The 15657-nt window shown below is 45.6% G+C and overlaps 2 protein-coding genes across 5 annotated transcripts in view; one reads left to right on the forward strand and one right to left on the reverse strand.

Annotated features, from left to right (window-relative positions):
- CENPT (centromere protein T) overlaps positions 1-15657 on the reverse strand; it is a 107199-nt gene that overhangs the window by 51994 nt on the left and 39548 nt on the right. Inside the window, exon 1 of one of the 4 annotated variants that reach the window (XM_044269623.1) lies at positions 12848-12945. The exons of 2 other annotated variants lie outside the window; for them this stretch is intronic. The gene's annotated coding sequence lies outside the window, so the exon portion shown is untranslated. Of the gene's footprint in view, positions 1-12823; positions 12946-15657 lie in introns of those variants that run through there. One more of the 4 variants, XM_044269621.1, reaches the window with a different exon arrangement.
- THAP11 (THAP domain containing 11) lies at positions 13009-15161 on the forward strand. The gene has a single exon (XM_044269625.1). The coding sequence runs from the start codon at positions 13087-13089 to the stop codon at positions 13990-13992; it is 906 nt and encodes a 301-aa protein (XP_044125560.1). The 5' UTR covers positions 13009-13086; the 3' UTR covers positions 13993-15161.

A 15657-nucleotide genomic window follows, 5' to 3' on the forward strand; every position in this document is an offset into this window, starting at 1 on the left:
CAAGGACCCTAAAGGGAGATCTCTTAGATGTGAGCACCCCACCCCCAGGGGCTTGCGTCTGTAGTTACACATATCAGGTCTTCCAGCTTCCATGGAACCCCCCTGAATCAGATTTTTCTCCTCCATCCACCACCTCAAGCTCTGAAGAGTAAGGTCTGATCATCTTATTTTTGCCTCTAGGGAGTCGATGTTCTCCCAGAATGACAGGATTTCACACTGGAGAACCCTCGAGTGGAGTTGCACCCATCTTATTGCCGGAATGCATGATGTGAGAGACCCCAAAATAGACATTCCCTTCCTCATTGTAATCACAGGGTTCCTGATCAGATCTTTGATTTTTTTCTTGACAAGGATAACTTTTTCCTGTGGTAAAAAACATTTGTGGCAGGAGGAATCTAATATCAGTCCCAGAAAAGACTGTCTTCTGGTGGGATCTGGTCATGACTCTTTCAAATTCAAAATCCAGCCCAACTTGCTCAGAATTTCTGATACTGTCAATACTGCAGTTCTGCAAGCTTCTTCTGTTCCCCCTATTATCAGAAAATCATCCAGATATGGTATGAAGAGAAAATCTTTTTCCCTTATGTGAGTTGCCATTTCTACAATTATTTTCGAAAATACTCTTGGAGCCATGGACAGGCCAAACGGGAGAGCCTGGAACTGAAAATGTCGAAGGTGACCCCCTATTCTCACTGCGACTCTTAGGAATTTTTGATGCTCTGGAAAGATTGGAACATAATAATATGCATCTTTGAGATCGAGTACTGCCATGAAACAGTGAGGAGGAAGGTTTATAGCTGATTTTATAGTTTCCATTTTGAACTTTTTTATTTGTAAAAAAACGGTTCAATCTTTTTAGGTTTATTATTGTCCTGAAGAACCCATCCGTTTTTGTTTTTTTTCACTAAAAACAGGGGAGAGTAAAACCCCCTTCTTCCGCTTTTGTTACTGGCACTAAGACCGATTTTTCTACTAATTTTAGCACCTCGTTTTCCATGGCCGAATTTCCTATAGTCAAGGCCTGATCTTTTGTAATTACGAATCTTGCTGGCGGGGACAAACGAAATTCTAGTTTTAATCAGTTGTGGATAGTGTCTAGTATTCATTAACTTGAACAAATCTGGGACCAGGCAGGAAATAATTTTTTTTTATCTGCCCCCTACCTAACTTCTGGCGTCCTTGCTGGTCTGGTTTCTTTTTGTCTCCAAGGGATTGGTTGAAAAAGTAATTTCTACCTCTCCTTTGGTTCTGAAATCTGTCCTCCCTGGATTTTTTGTCTCCTTGATTACTTCTAAAAAGGACAAAAAGGGCAGATGAACCTATTTTTCGTGTCGGCCGCTTTATATAGTCAGTCATCTAGTGTTTGTCCAAAAAGATACTCCCCTTCACAAGGAACCCCACATATTTTTTTATTTTTTGATGGGAAATCTCCCACCCAATCTTTTAGCCAGAGTGCTCTACGGCCTAAGTTAGACAAAGCGGCAGAACTGGACGCCAGTCCAAGGCCTCTTTCACACGGGCGTCGCGTCTGAGGGCCGGACAAGATGCGGGTGTGTTGCGGGGAAAATGTGCGTGAGTGCAAAGCGTTTTAATGCGTTTTGCACGCGCGTGAGAAAAATCGGCATCTTTGGTACCCAGACCCGAATCCGGACTTCTTCACAGAAGTTTGGGTTTGGGCTAGGTGTTGTGTAGATTTTATTATTTTCCCTTATAACATGGTTATAAGGGAAAATAATAGCATTCTTAATACAGAATGCTAAGTAAATTAGAGATGCAGGGGTTAAAAAATAAATAAATAAATTATTAAACTCACCTCATCCACTTGTTCGCGCAGCCCGGCTTGCCTTCTTTCTTCTTTGATGACCTGGGAGGAAAAGGACCTTTGGTGACGTCACTGCGCTCATCACATGGTCCACCCCAGGTCATCAAAGAAGAAAGAAGGCAAGCTGGGCTGTGCGAACAAGTGGATGAGGAGAGTTTAATATTTATATTTTTTTAACCCCTCCATCTCTAATTTACTTAGCATTCTGTATTAAGAATGCTATTATTTTCCCTTATAACTATAATAAAGATCGGGTCCCCATCCCAATCGTCTCCTAGCAACCATGCGTGAAAATCGCACCGCATCCACACTTGCTTGCGATTTTCACGCAACGCACAAGTGATGCGTGAAAATCACTGCTCATGTGCACAGCTCCATAGAAAAGCTCCATAGAAATGAATGGGTCCGGATTCAGTGCGGGTGCAATGCATTCACATCACGCATTGCACCCGCGCGGAAAACCCAATCGCGTGAAAGAGGCCTAACAGAGTCAGCTGAGGCATCTGCCAAGCAATCAGCTGCTTTATTTATAGTTGGCAATGCTGACCAAATCTCTTCCCTGGGGCATCTATTTCTTAATTGATTTTCTAATTCAGAGAGCCATACTATCAGAGACTGGGCCGTACAAGTAGAGGCAATGCTTGGTCTGAACGAAGAAGTAGATGCTTCCCCTGCCCCTTTTAAAAAGGTATCAGCCTTTTTATCCAGTGGGTCCTTTAATATCCCCATATAATCCAAGGGAAGAGCCGTCTTCCTAGATACTTTAGAAATGGCCACGTCTATTCTCGGTGCTTTATCCCATGTGGCACAATCTTCCTCTTTGAAGGGATATTTACGTTTAAGTCTACTTTCACACTAGCGTTCGATCGGATCCGTTCTGAACGGATCCGATCATAATAATGCAGACGGAGGCTCCGTTCAGAACGGATCCGTCTGCATTATTTTAGCATATAACAGCTAAGTGTGAAAATAGCCTCGTACGGATCCGTCCAGACTTTCAATGTAAAGTCAATGGGGGACGGATCCGCCTGAAGATTGAGCCATATTGTGGCATCTTCAAACGGATCCGTCCCCATTGACTTACATTGTAAGTCTGGACGGATCCGCACGCCTCCGCACGGCCAGGCGGACACCCGAACGCTGCAAGCAGCGTTCAGCTGTCCGCCTGTCCGTGCGGAGGCGAGCGGAGCGGAGGCTGAACGCCGCCAGACTGATGCAGTCTGAGCGGATCCGCATCCATTCAGACTGCATCAGGGCTGGACGGAAGCGTTCGGGTCCGCTCGTGAGCCCCTTCAAACGGAGCTCACGAGTGGACCGACGAACGCTAGTGTGAAAGTAGCCTAAGATTTTTAGATATGTAAACTTTTCTGTTAGGTTTTTTCCATTCTCCTTTGATTAAAGCTGAAACATTTTTATGAACCGGAAAGGTTCTATGGTGTCTAGATTCGAGCCCCCCAAACATAATATCCTGGATGGACCTGGTTTCTTTTGTCTCTTCAATGCCCATAGTTGAACGTACAGCTTTTAGGAGTTTCTCTGTGTCTTCTATAGGGAAACAGGGTCTACCACTAATTTCACCTTCTTCAGAAGACGCTAGGGATGAATCATCCGACTGGATATATAATGAGGAATGTATGTCACCTTCATCAGAATCAGATGAATTATGTTCCTGTATAGGATCTTGTCGTCTAATTCTAGATTATTTTTTTTAGATAAGGTAGAATTAACTTCCAATTTGACTAGTGCCATGCCATGTCGGACATGCAGTACTTTTAGTCCGGCGGCCTCTCACCATGCACTGCCGTGCTGCACCGGAGCTCCGCCCCGCGTCCCCGAGCAGTGGTCCGGCGAAATAGCGTCAGGACGTATCCGACAGGGTGAACGGCCTGTCAGATCCGTCCTGCCGCTAGTGTGAAAGTAGCCTAAAAAGATGGAGATTCCTCAGCTACTGTTTTATCAATACATGGCTGACACATCCTCTTCTCCCATTCAGAGGACAACCCAGTTTTACAAAGAACACATTCTTTATTCTTCCTTTTTGTCACCACTTTCCTAGGTTTTGTCTGTAACACATTAGTATAAGTACATCAGCAGAGAGAAGCACAACATTATGCCCAGAGCACTCACCCCCTCAGAGGTACCAAGGCTGGAGGGACTGCAGACTCTTCCATGTGCTTGTCCTCCGCCATGCTGCTTCTGTTACTGCTCCAGCGCTGCTAGGACGCCGGCTATCCATCCACAATGCGCCTTTCTCATAGGCGCTTCTGTGATGATGTCACTCTCGACACTGCGCGCCGGTCACGTGACACATACCGCTCTCCCCGGCCTGGGGTCCAGGAGTCAGTGCCTCTAGCGCATCACCGATGCCTACAGTGTATGCTCCAGCACACAAAGTACTCCCTCCGGAGTTTTGCTGTGCCTCTGCCTGTCCCTTTCAGCGCACCAGAGATGCCGCAATATAATCCCGGGAACGGCAGGTTGAAATCCAGCCCACTATAGGAGTCAGCGTAGGAGCACCACCAGAGGGAGGGAACCTGAAAAGGAAAAAACTGCAGGCTTCCCCAGAGACAGGAAACCACACTGAATTGGGAGGAGAGTGTCCGCCCTTTTATTCTGCAGGTCTGTGGGGGCGGATCCATCCTCTCTCTCGTGGTGCTGTCATGGGCGAAAGGGAAAAATATTTTTTCCTTATTGTCCTCCTCTAAAACCTAGGTGCGTCTTATAGGGTGAAAAATACGGTAGTCAACAGAAAAAATTATAGGTATCACTGTATCCCAAAATGTCTGTATTATTAAAATGTAAACGTATTATCCGGTATGGAGAACGCAGTAATGGAAAAAAAAATTATCGAAATGGATGATTAGCCGTCGTTTTACCCCCCAAAAATTTGAATAAAAACTGATAAAGTCCTATGCATTCCAAAATGCAAGAGAAAGCATATAAATGTGGTATCGCTGAAATTGTACTGACACAGAGAATGACGGCATTAGGTCAGTTTTACCGCATAGGAAACGCTGTAAAAACAAATCCAATTATTTCCAATTTCACTTCATTTGGAATTTTTTTCCCACCTTACCACTACATTGCATGCAATATTAAATGGTTTGTGCAGCCAGTACAAATTGGAGACCGATCCAGTAAAAACGCTAGTGTGAAAGTAGCCTTAGCCAGCAATAGGGACTGTAAGATGTTAACAGTCCAAAAGTTACAAATGGCAAGACACAAACAACTTCCCGTTTGAAACAATCTATGATCACTGTTTCTTATGAAATAGAAAGCTACAAAAAGCTAGAAACTGAATTAGTGGAAATGGTATGAGAACAAATACCCTCACTATATCTCAGTAACAATCTCTAGTCTCAAACTCCGAAGATACAATAATCATATAAAAAATAACTAAGTGCAATCTTTAAATTTAGTCTTTTCATAGCACAAAGAGCACTTTTTTGTTCTATATTTGTTTTAAAGATTGAACAATAAAAAAAGGGTTTTTTTTATATGTGAATAAGCCAGAAACAGAATTATGATAGCCTATCGCTATTAAAAATAAATATATTAAAATTAAAAAAATAAATAATAAATATGAATTGACCATTTTGAGGATTTTTTCCATTAGGCCATATAGAATAAATATTTTTATATTTTAATAGTACAGACACGGCAATGCCCATGATGTATATCAAGGGGCGATTAGAATATTTTTTTTGTTTGTTTGTTTTTTTTAAACTTATTTTTACTTTTTTTTAAGTCACCCTAGGTGACTATAACATGCAATCATTAGATTGCCATTTGTAATCTGTAATAGATATCCATTACAGAATACTGGATTCAGTATATTCCAGGGATGCCCAACCTGCAGCCCTTCAGCTGTTGCAAAACTACAACTCCCAGCATGCCTGGACAGCCTACAGCTATCAGCATACAAGGCATTATGGGAGTTGTAGTTTTACAACAGCTGGAGGGCCACAGGTTGAGCATGCCTGGTATATTCCAATGCAGTGCTGCCACCTGCAGGCCAGTATCGGAATATACTAGTAATCGGCCTGGAAGCCTTGTACAGGCTCAGGTCTATTACTACTACAGAACGCCTTCCCCAATCTCAGCTAGGTGAAAGCTCCCCATGCTGGGAAGGATGCAGCTCCCGGTTTTGGTGCTCTCCGATGCCGTGGTCAAATCTGAGGGATTAAATGTCTGCAATCGGCATTATTGCCGATCGTAGACATTAGTCCCACGTCTCTGCTGTTTAAAACAGCAGAAACTCGGTGGTTATGGTGGGTCAGAGCACTCACAAGCAGGCACCATCTTTAAAGACTGGACTTCCGCCGTACATGTACAAGGGATTAAATGGTTCTATTGGAAAGTGCAGCTTCTCCTGCAAAAATCAAACCATACTGCTATGTGAATGGAAAAATCACGAAAAAACGAAAATGCAAAAAAAGAAAATTGCAGGGTCCTGAAGGTCTACACATAATATATTCTGCTGCAGAAAATCCCAAACCAACCGGTGTTAAAATTCACCAGTAAGGCCTCATCCGTGCGGCGGCCGGGACAGATCGAGACCCATTCAATTTAAATGGGTCCATCCGCACCGCAAAAAAATCAAACATGTTCTATTTTTTTTTAGGTGCGGAGTCACGGACAGAAACTCAGAAGTGCTTTGTAGTTCAAGAGAACGGGTCCGCATCAGTGATGCAGGGAGCACACGGCCGGTGCCCGCATATTGCAGGCACCCGCTGTTTGCGGGCCGCATTACGGCCACGGTCGTGTGCATGAGGCCCCTTATACAGATTTCCCCTGAGGCATTTTAAATGTCTTGGCCAAAGATACTGATTACCTATTGTTAGGGGGACATCCAACTCCCGGCAACCCGCTATAATGGGAAGTAAACTATGCGCTCATTTGCAGGTAAATCTGTGTCTTGTAGGAAATTAACCTTTACCGCAAGCGTTCCCTGGGTAGAGTAGCACATTGTAAAATGAAAATTACCTTGGAATTTAACGTTTTCTATAGAATGCAAATGACATAAAGGAATGCTCATAGACTATAATGGGGGGCAACATTTCATTTGGAGTCTGACTCTGAACCATTTAACATATCAAGTAAATCTTTAGCAAACTTACTCTTCAAGTTCAGTGGGATTATTAAAATTCAGATTAAGTGGGATTATAATTGGTTTCTATGAAATGACAAGGGGAATGACACAATGGAATGCCCATAGACTATGATGGAAAGTAAACTATGAGCCCATTTGCAGGTGAATCTGTGTTATGTAGGACATTAACCTTTACCGCAAGCGTTCCCTGGGTAGAGTAGCACATTGTAAAATGAAAATTACCTTGGAATATAACAGTTTTCTATAGAATGACTGAACACGTCGTCAAATATGTGCAGGATACAGTACGTTTGAATACACCCTTAGGGTAGGGTCACACTGAGCGCATACGCAGCGTACACTGCGTATGCGCTAGGAGCAGACACACAGGGCTTTCCCTCTGCGGCCCTGTGTGTGCGGTAAGGTTCGGAGTTTGGCCGAGCGCATACACAGCGTATTTTCTGCTGCCCGGCACATTTCTCACAGCGTCAAATATGCTGCATATGCGCTCAATGTGACCCTAGCCTTAATTTGTAAAAACTTTGCTACTTCATACACCCCCCCTATGGCGCTGCCATTGTTTACCACGGCGTTCTTTTTTGTCTCGGAGTGTCACGTTTTTCCTGCTGGGACAGAAATGTCAATGTTTATTTGTATACTTTTTATTTTGACCCCTCCCCCACTTCCCATCCCTTCTTTGTTTTTGCCTCCCTCCTATTTTTGATTCCTGTTCTACAAAAAAATAAAAATTTCAATAAAAGTTCTGTTGAACGCAAAAAAAATAAAAATTAAAGAAGGTTATTCAGGAATAAAAAAAACAGAGCTTATTTCTTCCAAAAAAGCACCACACCTGCCCTCAGGTTGTGGGTGGTATTCACTTGGCAGAGCTGCAATACCACACACAACCTGAGGACAGGTGTGGTGCTGTTTTTGGAAAAAAAACTGTCATTTTTCTAATACTGGATTACCCCTTTAAATAAGAAAAGTTTAAAATAAAATAAAACAGTGTCATCCACAGATCCTCCTCCCCATAACAGTGTCATCCACAGATCCTCCTCCCCATAACAGTGTCATCCACAGATCCCCCTCCCCATAACAGCCCCGGCCCCGCCGCTCACAGCAGTATTCCTTAACCGGCAGTAACTTACTTTAAATCAGTACTTACTTACTCACGTGACGCGCATGCTCCACCCACTTTATGAATGAAGCAGGCAGAGCATGCGCGTCACGTGATTAAGTGACGTTACTCCGCTGCCCGCTCTGCCTGTTACCGCAGCTTCATTGTATGGTAATAAAGATGCGCTGATTTACACTAAGTTCAGACCTGAGCGTTCGCGATGGAGCGCTCTGTATGCGCTCTGTATGCGCGATTGTACGGGTGTTTGCAATCGCGCATACAGAGACAAGCGAACACCCATTGTCGCGCGTTCCCGCTGAAGTCTATGTACGGGAACGCGCGACAAGACGCCCCAAAGAAGCTCATGTACTTCTTGGGGCGTCGGGCATTTTACAGCGCGATCGTACGCGCTGTAAAACGCTCAGGTCTGAACCTCCTGCCCGCATAGCAACGAATCAGCCGATTTTTCAATAATGGGATTCGTTGATAACGAATCCCGTTATCGAAATATTATCGATAACGTTGATTAATCGTTGCAGCCCTACTCCATATCAAATTTTACTTCCCATTATACTGTATGGGCAGTCCATTCTGTCATTCACATGTTATTCCATAGAAAACTACTTAAATCCCAGATAATTTAAAATTTACAATGTGCTACTCTACCCAGGGAACACTTGCGATAAAGGTTAATGTCCTACATAAGGCCCTTTTCACACGGGCGAGATTTCCGCGCTGCGGATGCGATGCGCGAGTTGAACGCATTGCACCCGCACTGAATCCCGACCCATTCATTTCTATGGGGCTGTTCACATGAGCGGTGATTTTCACGCATCACTTGTGCGTTGCGTGAAAATCGCAGCATGCTCTATTTTGTGCGTTTTTCACGTAACGCAGGCCCTACAGAAATGAATGGGGTTGCGTGAAAATCTCTTCTGTCTGTCTTCTGTGCTGTGTGCAGCAACAGGACCTGTGGTGACGTCACTCCGGTCATCACATGATCCATCACCATGGTAAAAGATCATGTGATGACTGAAGTGACATTACCACAGGTTCTATTCCTCCACACAGCTAAGATGAAGACAGAAGGAGATGCCGGCTTCACAATCAAGTGTATTAAGGTGAGTTCAATTTATTTATTTATTTTTAACCCCTCCAGCGCTATTTTACTATGTATTCTGTATTCAGAATGCCATTATTTTCCCTTATAACCATGTTATAAGGGAAATCAATACAATCTACAGAACACCGATCCCAAGTCCGAACTTCCGTGAAGAAGTTCGGGTACCAAACATGCACGATTTTTCTCACGCGAGTGCAAAACGCATTACAATGTTTTGCACTCGCGCGGAAAAATCGTGCGTGTTCCCGCAACGCCCGTGTGAAAGAGGCCTAACACAGATTTACCTGCAAATGAGCTCATAGTTTACTTCCCATTATAGTCTATGGGCATTCCATTGTGTCATTCCCCTTGTCATTTCATAGAAACCAATGATAATCCCACTTAATCTCAATTTTAATTAGGGATCGACCGATATAGATAATTTGTGAACTTTCAGGCCGATAGCCGATAATTTATACCGATATTCTGGGAATTTTCATTTTTGAAAAAAAATAAAAAATTCCTACACAAATCTGCTGAAAATTAATGTTTATTGTTAATGTGTAGGTTTTTTTTTGTAAATCTTTCTTTTTCATTTATACTTAATATTTTGGTGTTTTATTTTTGTAACTTTTTTTTTTTTTTTTACTAACTTTTAGCCCCCTTAGGGACTAGAACCCTTGTCCTATTCACCCTGATAGAGATCTATCAGGGTGAATAGGAGCTCACACTGTCCCTGCTGCTCTGTGCTTTGTGCACATAGCAGCATGGAGCTTATCATGGCAGCCAGGGCTTCAATAGCGTCCTGGCTGCCATGGTAACCGATCGGAGCCCCAGCATTACACTGCTGGAGCTCCAATCGGAGGAGCAGGGGAGAGGGGATCCTGTGGAGGGGCGCACTGCGCCACCGATGTTTTTAATACTGGGGTGGGGGGCGCACTGCGCCACCAATGCTTAATACTGGGGGGGCTTGGGGGGAGCGCACTGCGCCACCAATGTCTAATACTGGGGTTGGGGGGGGAACTGCACCACCAATGTCTAATACTGGGGTTGGGGGGGGGGAACTGCGCCACCAATGAAGATTAATCTCTCATTTATTCATATACAGGAGGCGGGAGCTGTAGAATGACATAGCCGGCTCCCGACCTCTATGAGCAGTAGCTGCGATCCGCGGCACCTGAGGGGTTAACTACAGATCGCAGCTACAGCTCATAGAGGTCGGCAGCCGGCTATGTGATTCTGCAGCTCCCGCCTCCTGTATATGAATGAATGAGAGATTAATCTTCATTGGTGGCGCAGTGGCCATAGCTCCTCCCCTTCTCTTGTCCCCTGTCCTTTCATTGGCGGCAGCGGCAGCGGCAGCACAGGGGGAGGAGACACTGCTTCCTTCTCCCCTGTGCTGCTAAGGGGAAAACTGAGAGCGCTGTCAGCAGCGCGATCTGTATTCCCCATACGCTATCGGAATATCGGCAAAATAGATGCCGATACCGATAGCGGTCAAAATCCTCAATATCGGCCGATAATATCGGTAAAACCCTAATCCCTAGGGTTAAACCCACACATCCCTAATTATAATAATCCCACTGAACTTGAAGAGTAAGTCGGGTAAAGATTTATTTGATGTGTTGAATTGGAGTTGTTGCGATACCAAAATTTAGATTCAGTTTCGATACTATAAAAAAGCATTGCGATACTCGATATTATTCGATACCACGCGAAAAAAATCTAACAAAAAAGCCACGTGCATTCCGCATTTTAAAAAATGGTGAATCGCGCAGATTTTTTTATATTTTAATCGTTTGGACTTTTCAGACAGTGGCGATGTTTATTTATTTATTGTTTATATATTTTATATGTAAAATTGGCAAAGGGGGTGATTTATACTTAATATTTTGGTGTGTTTTTTTTTACTTTTTAGTTTATTTTTTACAGTTTATTTAATAACTATCCTGGGATCTTTTCATCCCTTGTCCTATTCACCCTGATAGAGGTCTATTAGGGTGAATAGGACTTCACACTCTCCCTGCTGCCCTGTGCACACAGCAGCAGGGAGATTACCATGGCAGCCAGGACGCTACTGAAGCCCTGGCTGCCATGGTAACTGATCGGAGCCCCAGGATTACACTGATGGGGCTCCGATCAGAAGCTGCCACTGCCACCAATGAGCAGGAGGGGAGGGGACCCTGTGGCCATTGCCACCAATTATCATAATACTGGGAGAGGTTGAGGGGGGCGGGCGCAATGCGCCACCAATGATAATTAACCAATTAACCCTTAATACAGGAGGCGGGTACTGGCAGCAGACCAGGTTCAGGAGGAAACAGCAGCTTCTCTAGTGGGCGTTCCTTCTCCCTGCGCTGCGATTGGACAGCACTACAACCAGGGGAGAAGGAACGCCCACTAGAGAAGCTGCTGTCTCCTCCCCATTGCTCCGATAGTAATTAGCATATGGAGCAGGAGAGGAGACAGTAATGGGGCACAGGCGCACAGCAGGCGAATGGAGCGGCGCCCAGGAATAATAGTAAGTGCTGGGACATCCCTGGGCGCCACTCTGTGTAGCCTAATACTTAAAGTCCGGACCAATGAAAAGTCCTATCATTGGTGGCGCAGTGCGCCCGCCCCTCCTCCACCCCTCTCTCCCCACTGGTGGCGGCAGCAGCAGCACAGGGGAGGGAAGAGACTGCTTCCTTCTCCCCTGTGCTGCTGAGGGAACATGAGCGCGCCGAGAGCAGCGCGCTCATGTTCAGAGATACTAGACTGCGCAGAAGCGCAGGCCAGTATCGAAAAAATGGAAATCCCGGTATTGTAACGATACCAGGGACAAAAGTATCGATTGGGTATCGAAATTTCGATACCAGCAACAACACTATGTTGAATGGTTCAGACACCAAGTCACGTTTTACTTCCCTATATAGTCTATGGGCAAAATATTGTTAAATAACACAGATTAACCTACAAATTAAATCATATTTTACTTCCCATTATAGTCTATGGGCATTCTTGTCATTCCATAGAAAATAATGATAATCCCACCTAATCTCAATTTAGATCAATGCTACTGTGCTCGGAGAGTATGCCTGCTAAAGATTTATTTGAGGTGTCATGGTTCTTGTCTCCTTGGCCCATCTTTCTTCCCATTCCCGTTTTGATCAGCGTGACAGGGAGATGCAGCGGCGGCCCCCGTTCTGGGGGTCATTATAGGTACTGGATAACCCCTTTTATAATAACCTGCACTCAGTGTACTTACAGCTGTTCATACCATTTACTTCAAGGGGGGGGGAAGAAGCTGCAAAGCGTTGCAGATTTTCCACCCACACACATCAAAAATTGAAAATCAGCATCATATATAGCCGGTCCAGGACGTTAGTTAAAGAGGACCCCTGCTGCCAATAACCCTGGGGGGGCTGCAGCTGTTGCTGCCATGACAAACACTGCCTGTCACTGTCAGCTGTTCATATTGGTCACAGCAACCAATCACAAAACAGCTTTCATTTTTCAAGCGCAGAAGTAAGAAATGAAAGCTTTGCTCACAGCAACCAATCACCACACAGCTTTCATTTTTCAATGACAAGGGCATGAAGTTAAACCTGCGCATGTGATTGGTTGCTAGGGACAACCCTAGTTTCATGTACGTCTGCCACGGTTCGTCTTTTCCCTCTTGGTATTAGCACAGCACATGACACTACGCACCTCTCACTACACTTATACGGTTACCTCGTCCTCCTCTCTTGTCCAGAAAGAAAAAACACAAATGCTCCCGCTCTGAGTTTCGTGATCACGCGATATCTCGCTATCTCGCACAGGAAACCGACCGCATTGCATTGTGGGAAACGTAGTCCTCTCGGCAAAGGCCCTTTCCGTGTACCGGAAGTGAGAGGTTTCATGGGATATGTAGTTTCCGCTGTCCGCTTTCCGTGCCCAGCATCTCTCATGTTTGCGAGTTACTTGCAGTGATGCCTGGCTTCACCTGCTGCGTGCCGGGCTGCTACAGCAATTCTCACCGGGACAAAGGGCTGCACTTCTACACGTTCCCGAAAGATCCGGAGCTGAGACACTTATGGCTGAAGAACGTGTCGCGGGCTGGAGTCACCGGTTGCTTCAACACTTTTCAGCCCACCAACGGGCACCGGGTGTGCAGCCTGCACTTTCACGGGGGGCGCAAGTCCTACAGCATTAAGGTTCCCACCATATTTCCCCTCAGGGGGGTAAACGAAAGGAAAACCCGCAGGGGCAATGCTGGGGACAGGTCCAAGAAGAGGCATCACCAGTCGGGTTACTCCCCGGTGTCCACAACGGTGCTGGTAACGGCTATGCCAGGGCAGGAGCAGGAGGTGCTGGAGCTGACAGCAGGGGGCGCTGAGATGATGCTGCTTGGCACCACACCTGGCATGGGGGCAGACATGAGCAGCGTGGAGGCTTCGGCAGCGATGGCAAGATCCTTGGGCGCCGGAGAATCCATAAGTTCGGAAACGAACCCCGTCAACCTGACCGTGAAGCTGGACTCCGGAGGTGGAGGACCAGGACTGAGTCCACATTTCTCATCGTCCTCTTCTCATCAGCAGCTCCAAGTGGTGGTGGTGGGAGAAGAAACCTACCCCATCCCGGAGTACTACCCGTCCCCTCAGTTCTCCGACCACTCCTACTCCATGTCTTCGGGGACCACCACGGAAGAGCTGCTGAGGAAGCTCAACGAGCAGAGGGATATCATCGCCCTTATGGAGGTGAAGATGAAGGAGATGAAGTCCAGCATTAGACATTTAAGACTCACCGAGGTGAAGCTGAGAGAGGAGATCCGCCAGAAGGATAAGGTCTTGTCTATGAACGCTGCCAAGAAAAAACTTGAAGGCAACTTCAACTAAGATGGCTTAAGTCGCTGCCGCTAAAACTTTCACTCGCTGCCATGGTCGGGTGGAACCGAGAAGGTGTGTTCTCGTCCACCAGAGATAAACACCTTGGTCTCCGAGCCGTGGTAGATGGTTCCTTTCTACGGCAAATGTACAGAAAATTCCGTCGTGGTACAAAAATGTAAAAAAAAAAACATGAGTTTCGTTGCTACATTTTTAACTCTTGCATGTGTGTTGAATTCTGTACACCGGACGAAGCTTGGAAATGTATTTTCATTTTCCTTAGAGGTTTTCTTCAGAACCCGTAGAGAGAGGAGAATTGTAAGGTGGCCATACACATTAGATGAAAGTAGGTTGATGGTTAAACGATCGTTACGTTGATGAAGCCACACGCGATTTAGTCTGTGTCGGCCGGTACTGTCCTCCAAACTGGTGGTAGATGTTGGATGACACCTGGAGAAGGTCGCAGGACTTTTTGGGAAAATGGTTTGTGGACTCGCCAAAGCAAATTTTAAACACGGCCGACTTCTTTACAGATGAAGTCTATCGTCGGTCATCCAAAACGAACCTTGGTTGTTAAATTCCACCTGATTAATATTCGTTGTGGTTTAAATCGTCCATTTCAGTCCTCTTTTTTTATAGACTAATGGTGCAACTTTTATAGAGCATCTGTCCCCATGATCAACCCTATCAAACCAGGCTTACTGGGGACTAAAATTAGACCTTTCTGTCTCCAATCAGTGTTACCAAGGTAGAGAAATAGTTGTTTTTAGTGATATGTGAATGCGGTCCTTGGAGCACCAAGGGGTTGGCCACCACTGCCAAGCATCCTCACTGCTCCGATGCCTCGCCCTGAAATCTCACATGTGTCCCGGTGGCAGTACTATCTATGCACGTGCAGGGAAGATCTCACCTTGCCGGCACATGCAAGGTTTCAGGCCAAGGCATTGGAGCGGTGATGCCTGTTCCTGCCGATCTCACTCGGAGGGGGAGCGGTGCTCCAAGGGGCTAGGTGCTCAGAGCACCTAATTTGCATGTAACTAATTGCAGAGAGAAAGGGCTCATTTTAGTCACCCCTATCAGGCAGGGTGTGTCTGGCTTAATAGGGTTGATCATGCTGCCAGATGGTCTTTAAAGAGCACCTGTCAGCAGATCTGTACCTATGACACTGTCTGACCTGTTACATGTGCACTTGGCAGCTGAAGACATCTGTGTTGGTCCCATGTTCATATGTGCCCGCATTGCTGAGAAAAAAATGTTTAAATATATGCAAATGAGCCTCTAGGAGCAACGGGGGCGTTGCCGTTACACCTAGAGGCTCTGTTCTCTCTGTAACTGCTGCACCTTCTGCAGTTTGACAAGGCCAAGTGGTGAAAGAGTCATCACACCTGACCCTGTCAATCAAAATGCAGAGGGTGCGGCAGTTGCAGAGAGAGCGGAGCCTCTAGGTGTAACGGCAACGCCCCCATTGCTCCTAGAGGCTGATTTGCATATATTAAATCATAATTTTTCTCAGCAATGCGGGCACATATTAATATGGGACCAACACAGATGCCTTCAGCTGCCAAGTGCACATGTAACAGGTCAGCCGGTGTCATAGGGACAGATCTGCTGACAGGTGCCCTTTAAGACACAGGTGAACCTCACACCTTGCCATGCACTTATTCATACTTAGAAAAA

The sequence above is a fragment of the Bufo gargarizans genome, chromosome 10, assembly GCF_014858855.1.
Source record: "Bufo gargarizans isolate SCDJY-AF-19 chromosome 10, ASM1485885v1, whole genome shotgun sequence".
In the NCBI taxonomy this organism is placed as follows: Eukaryota; Metazoa; Chordata; class Amphibia; order Anura; family Bufonidae; genus Bufo; species Bufo gargarizans.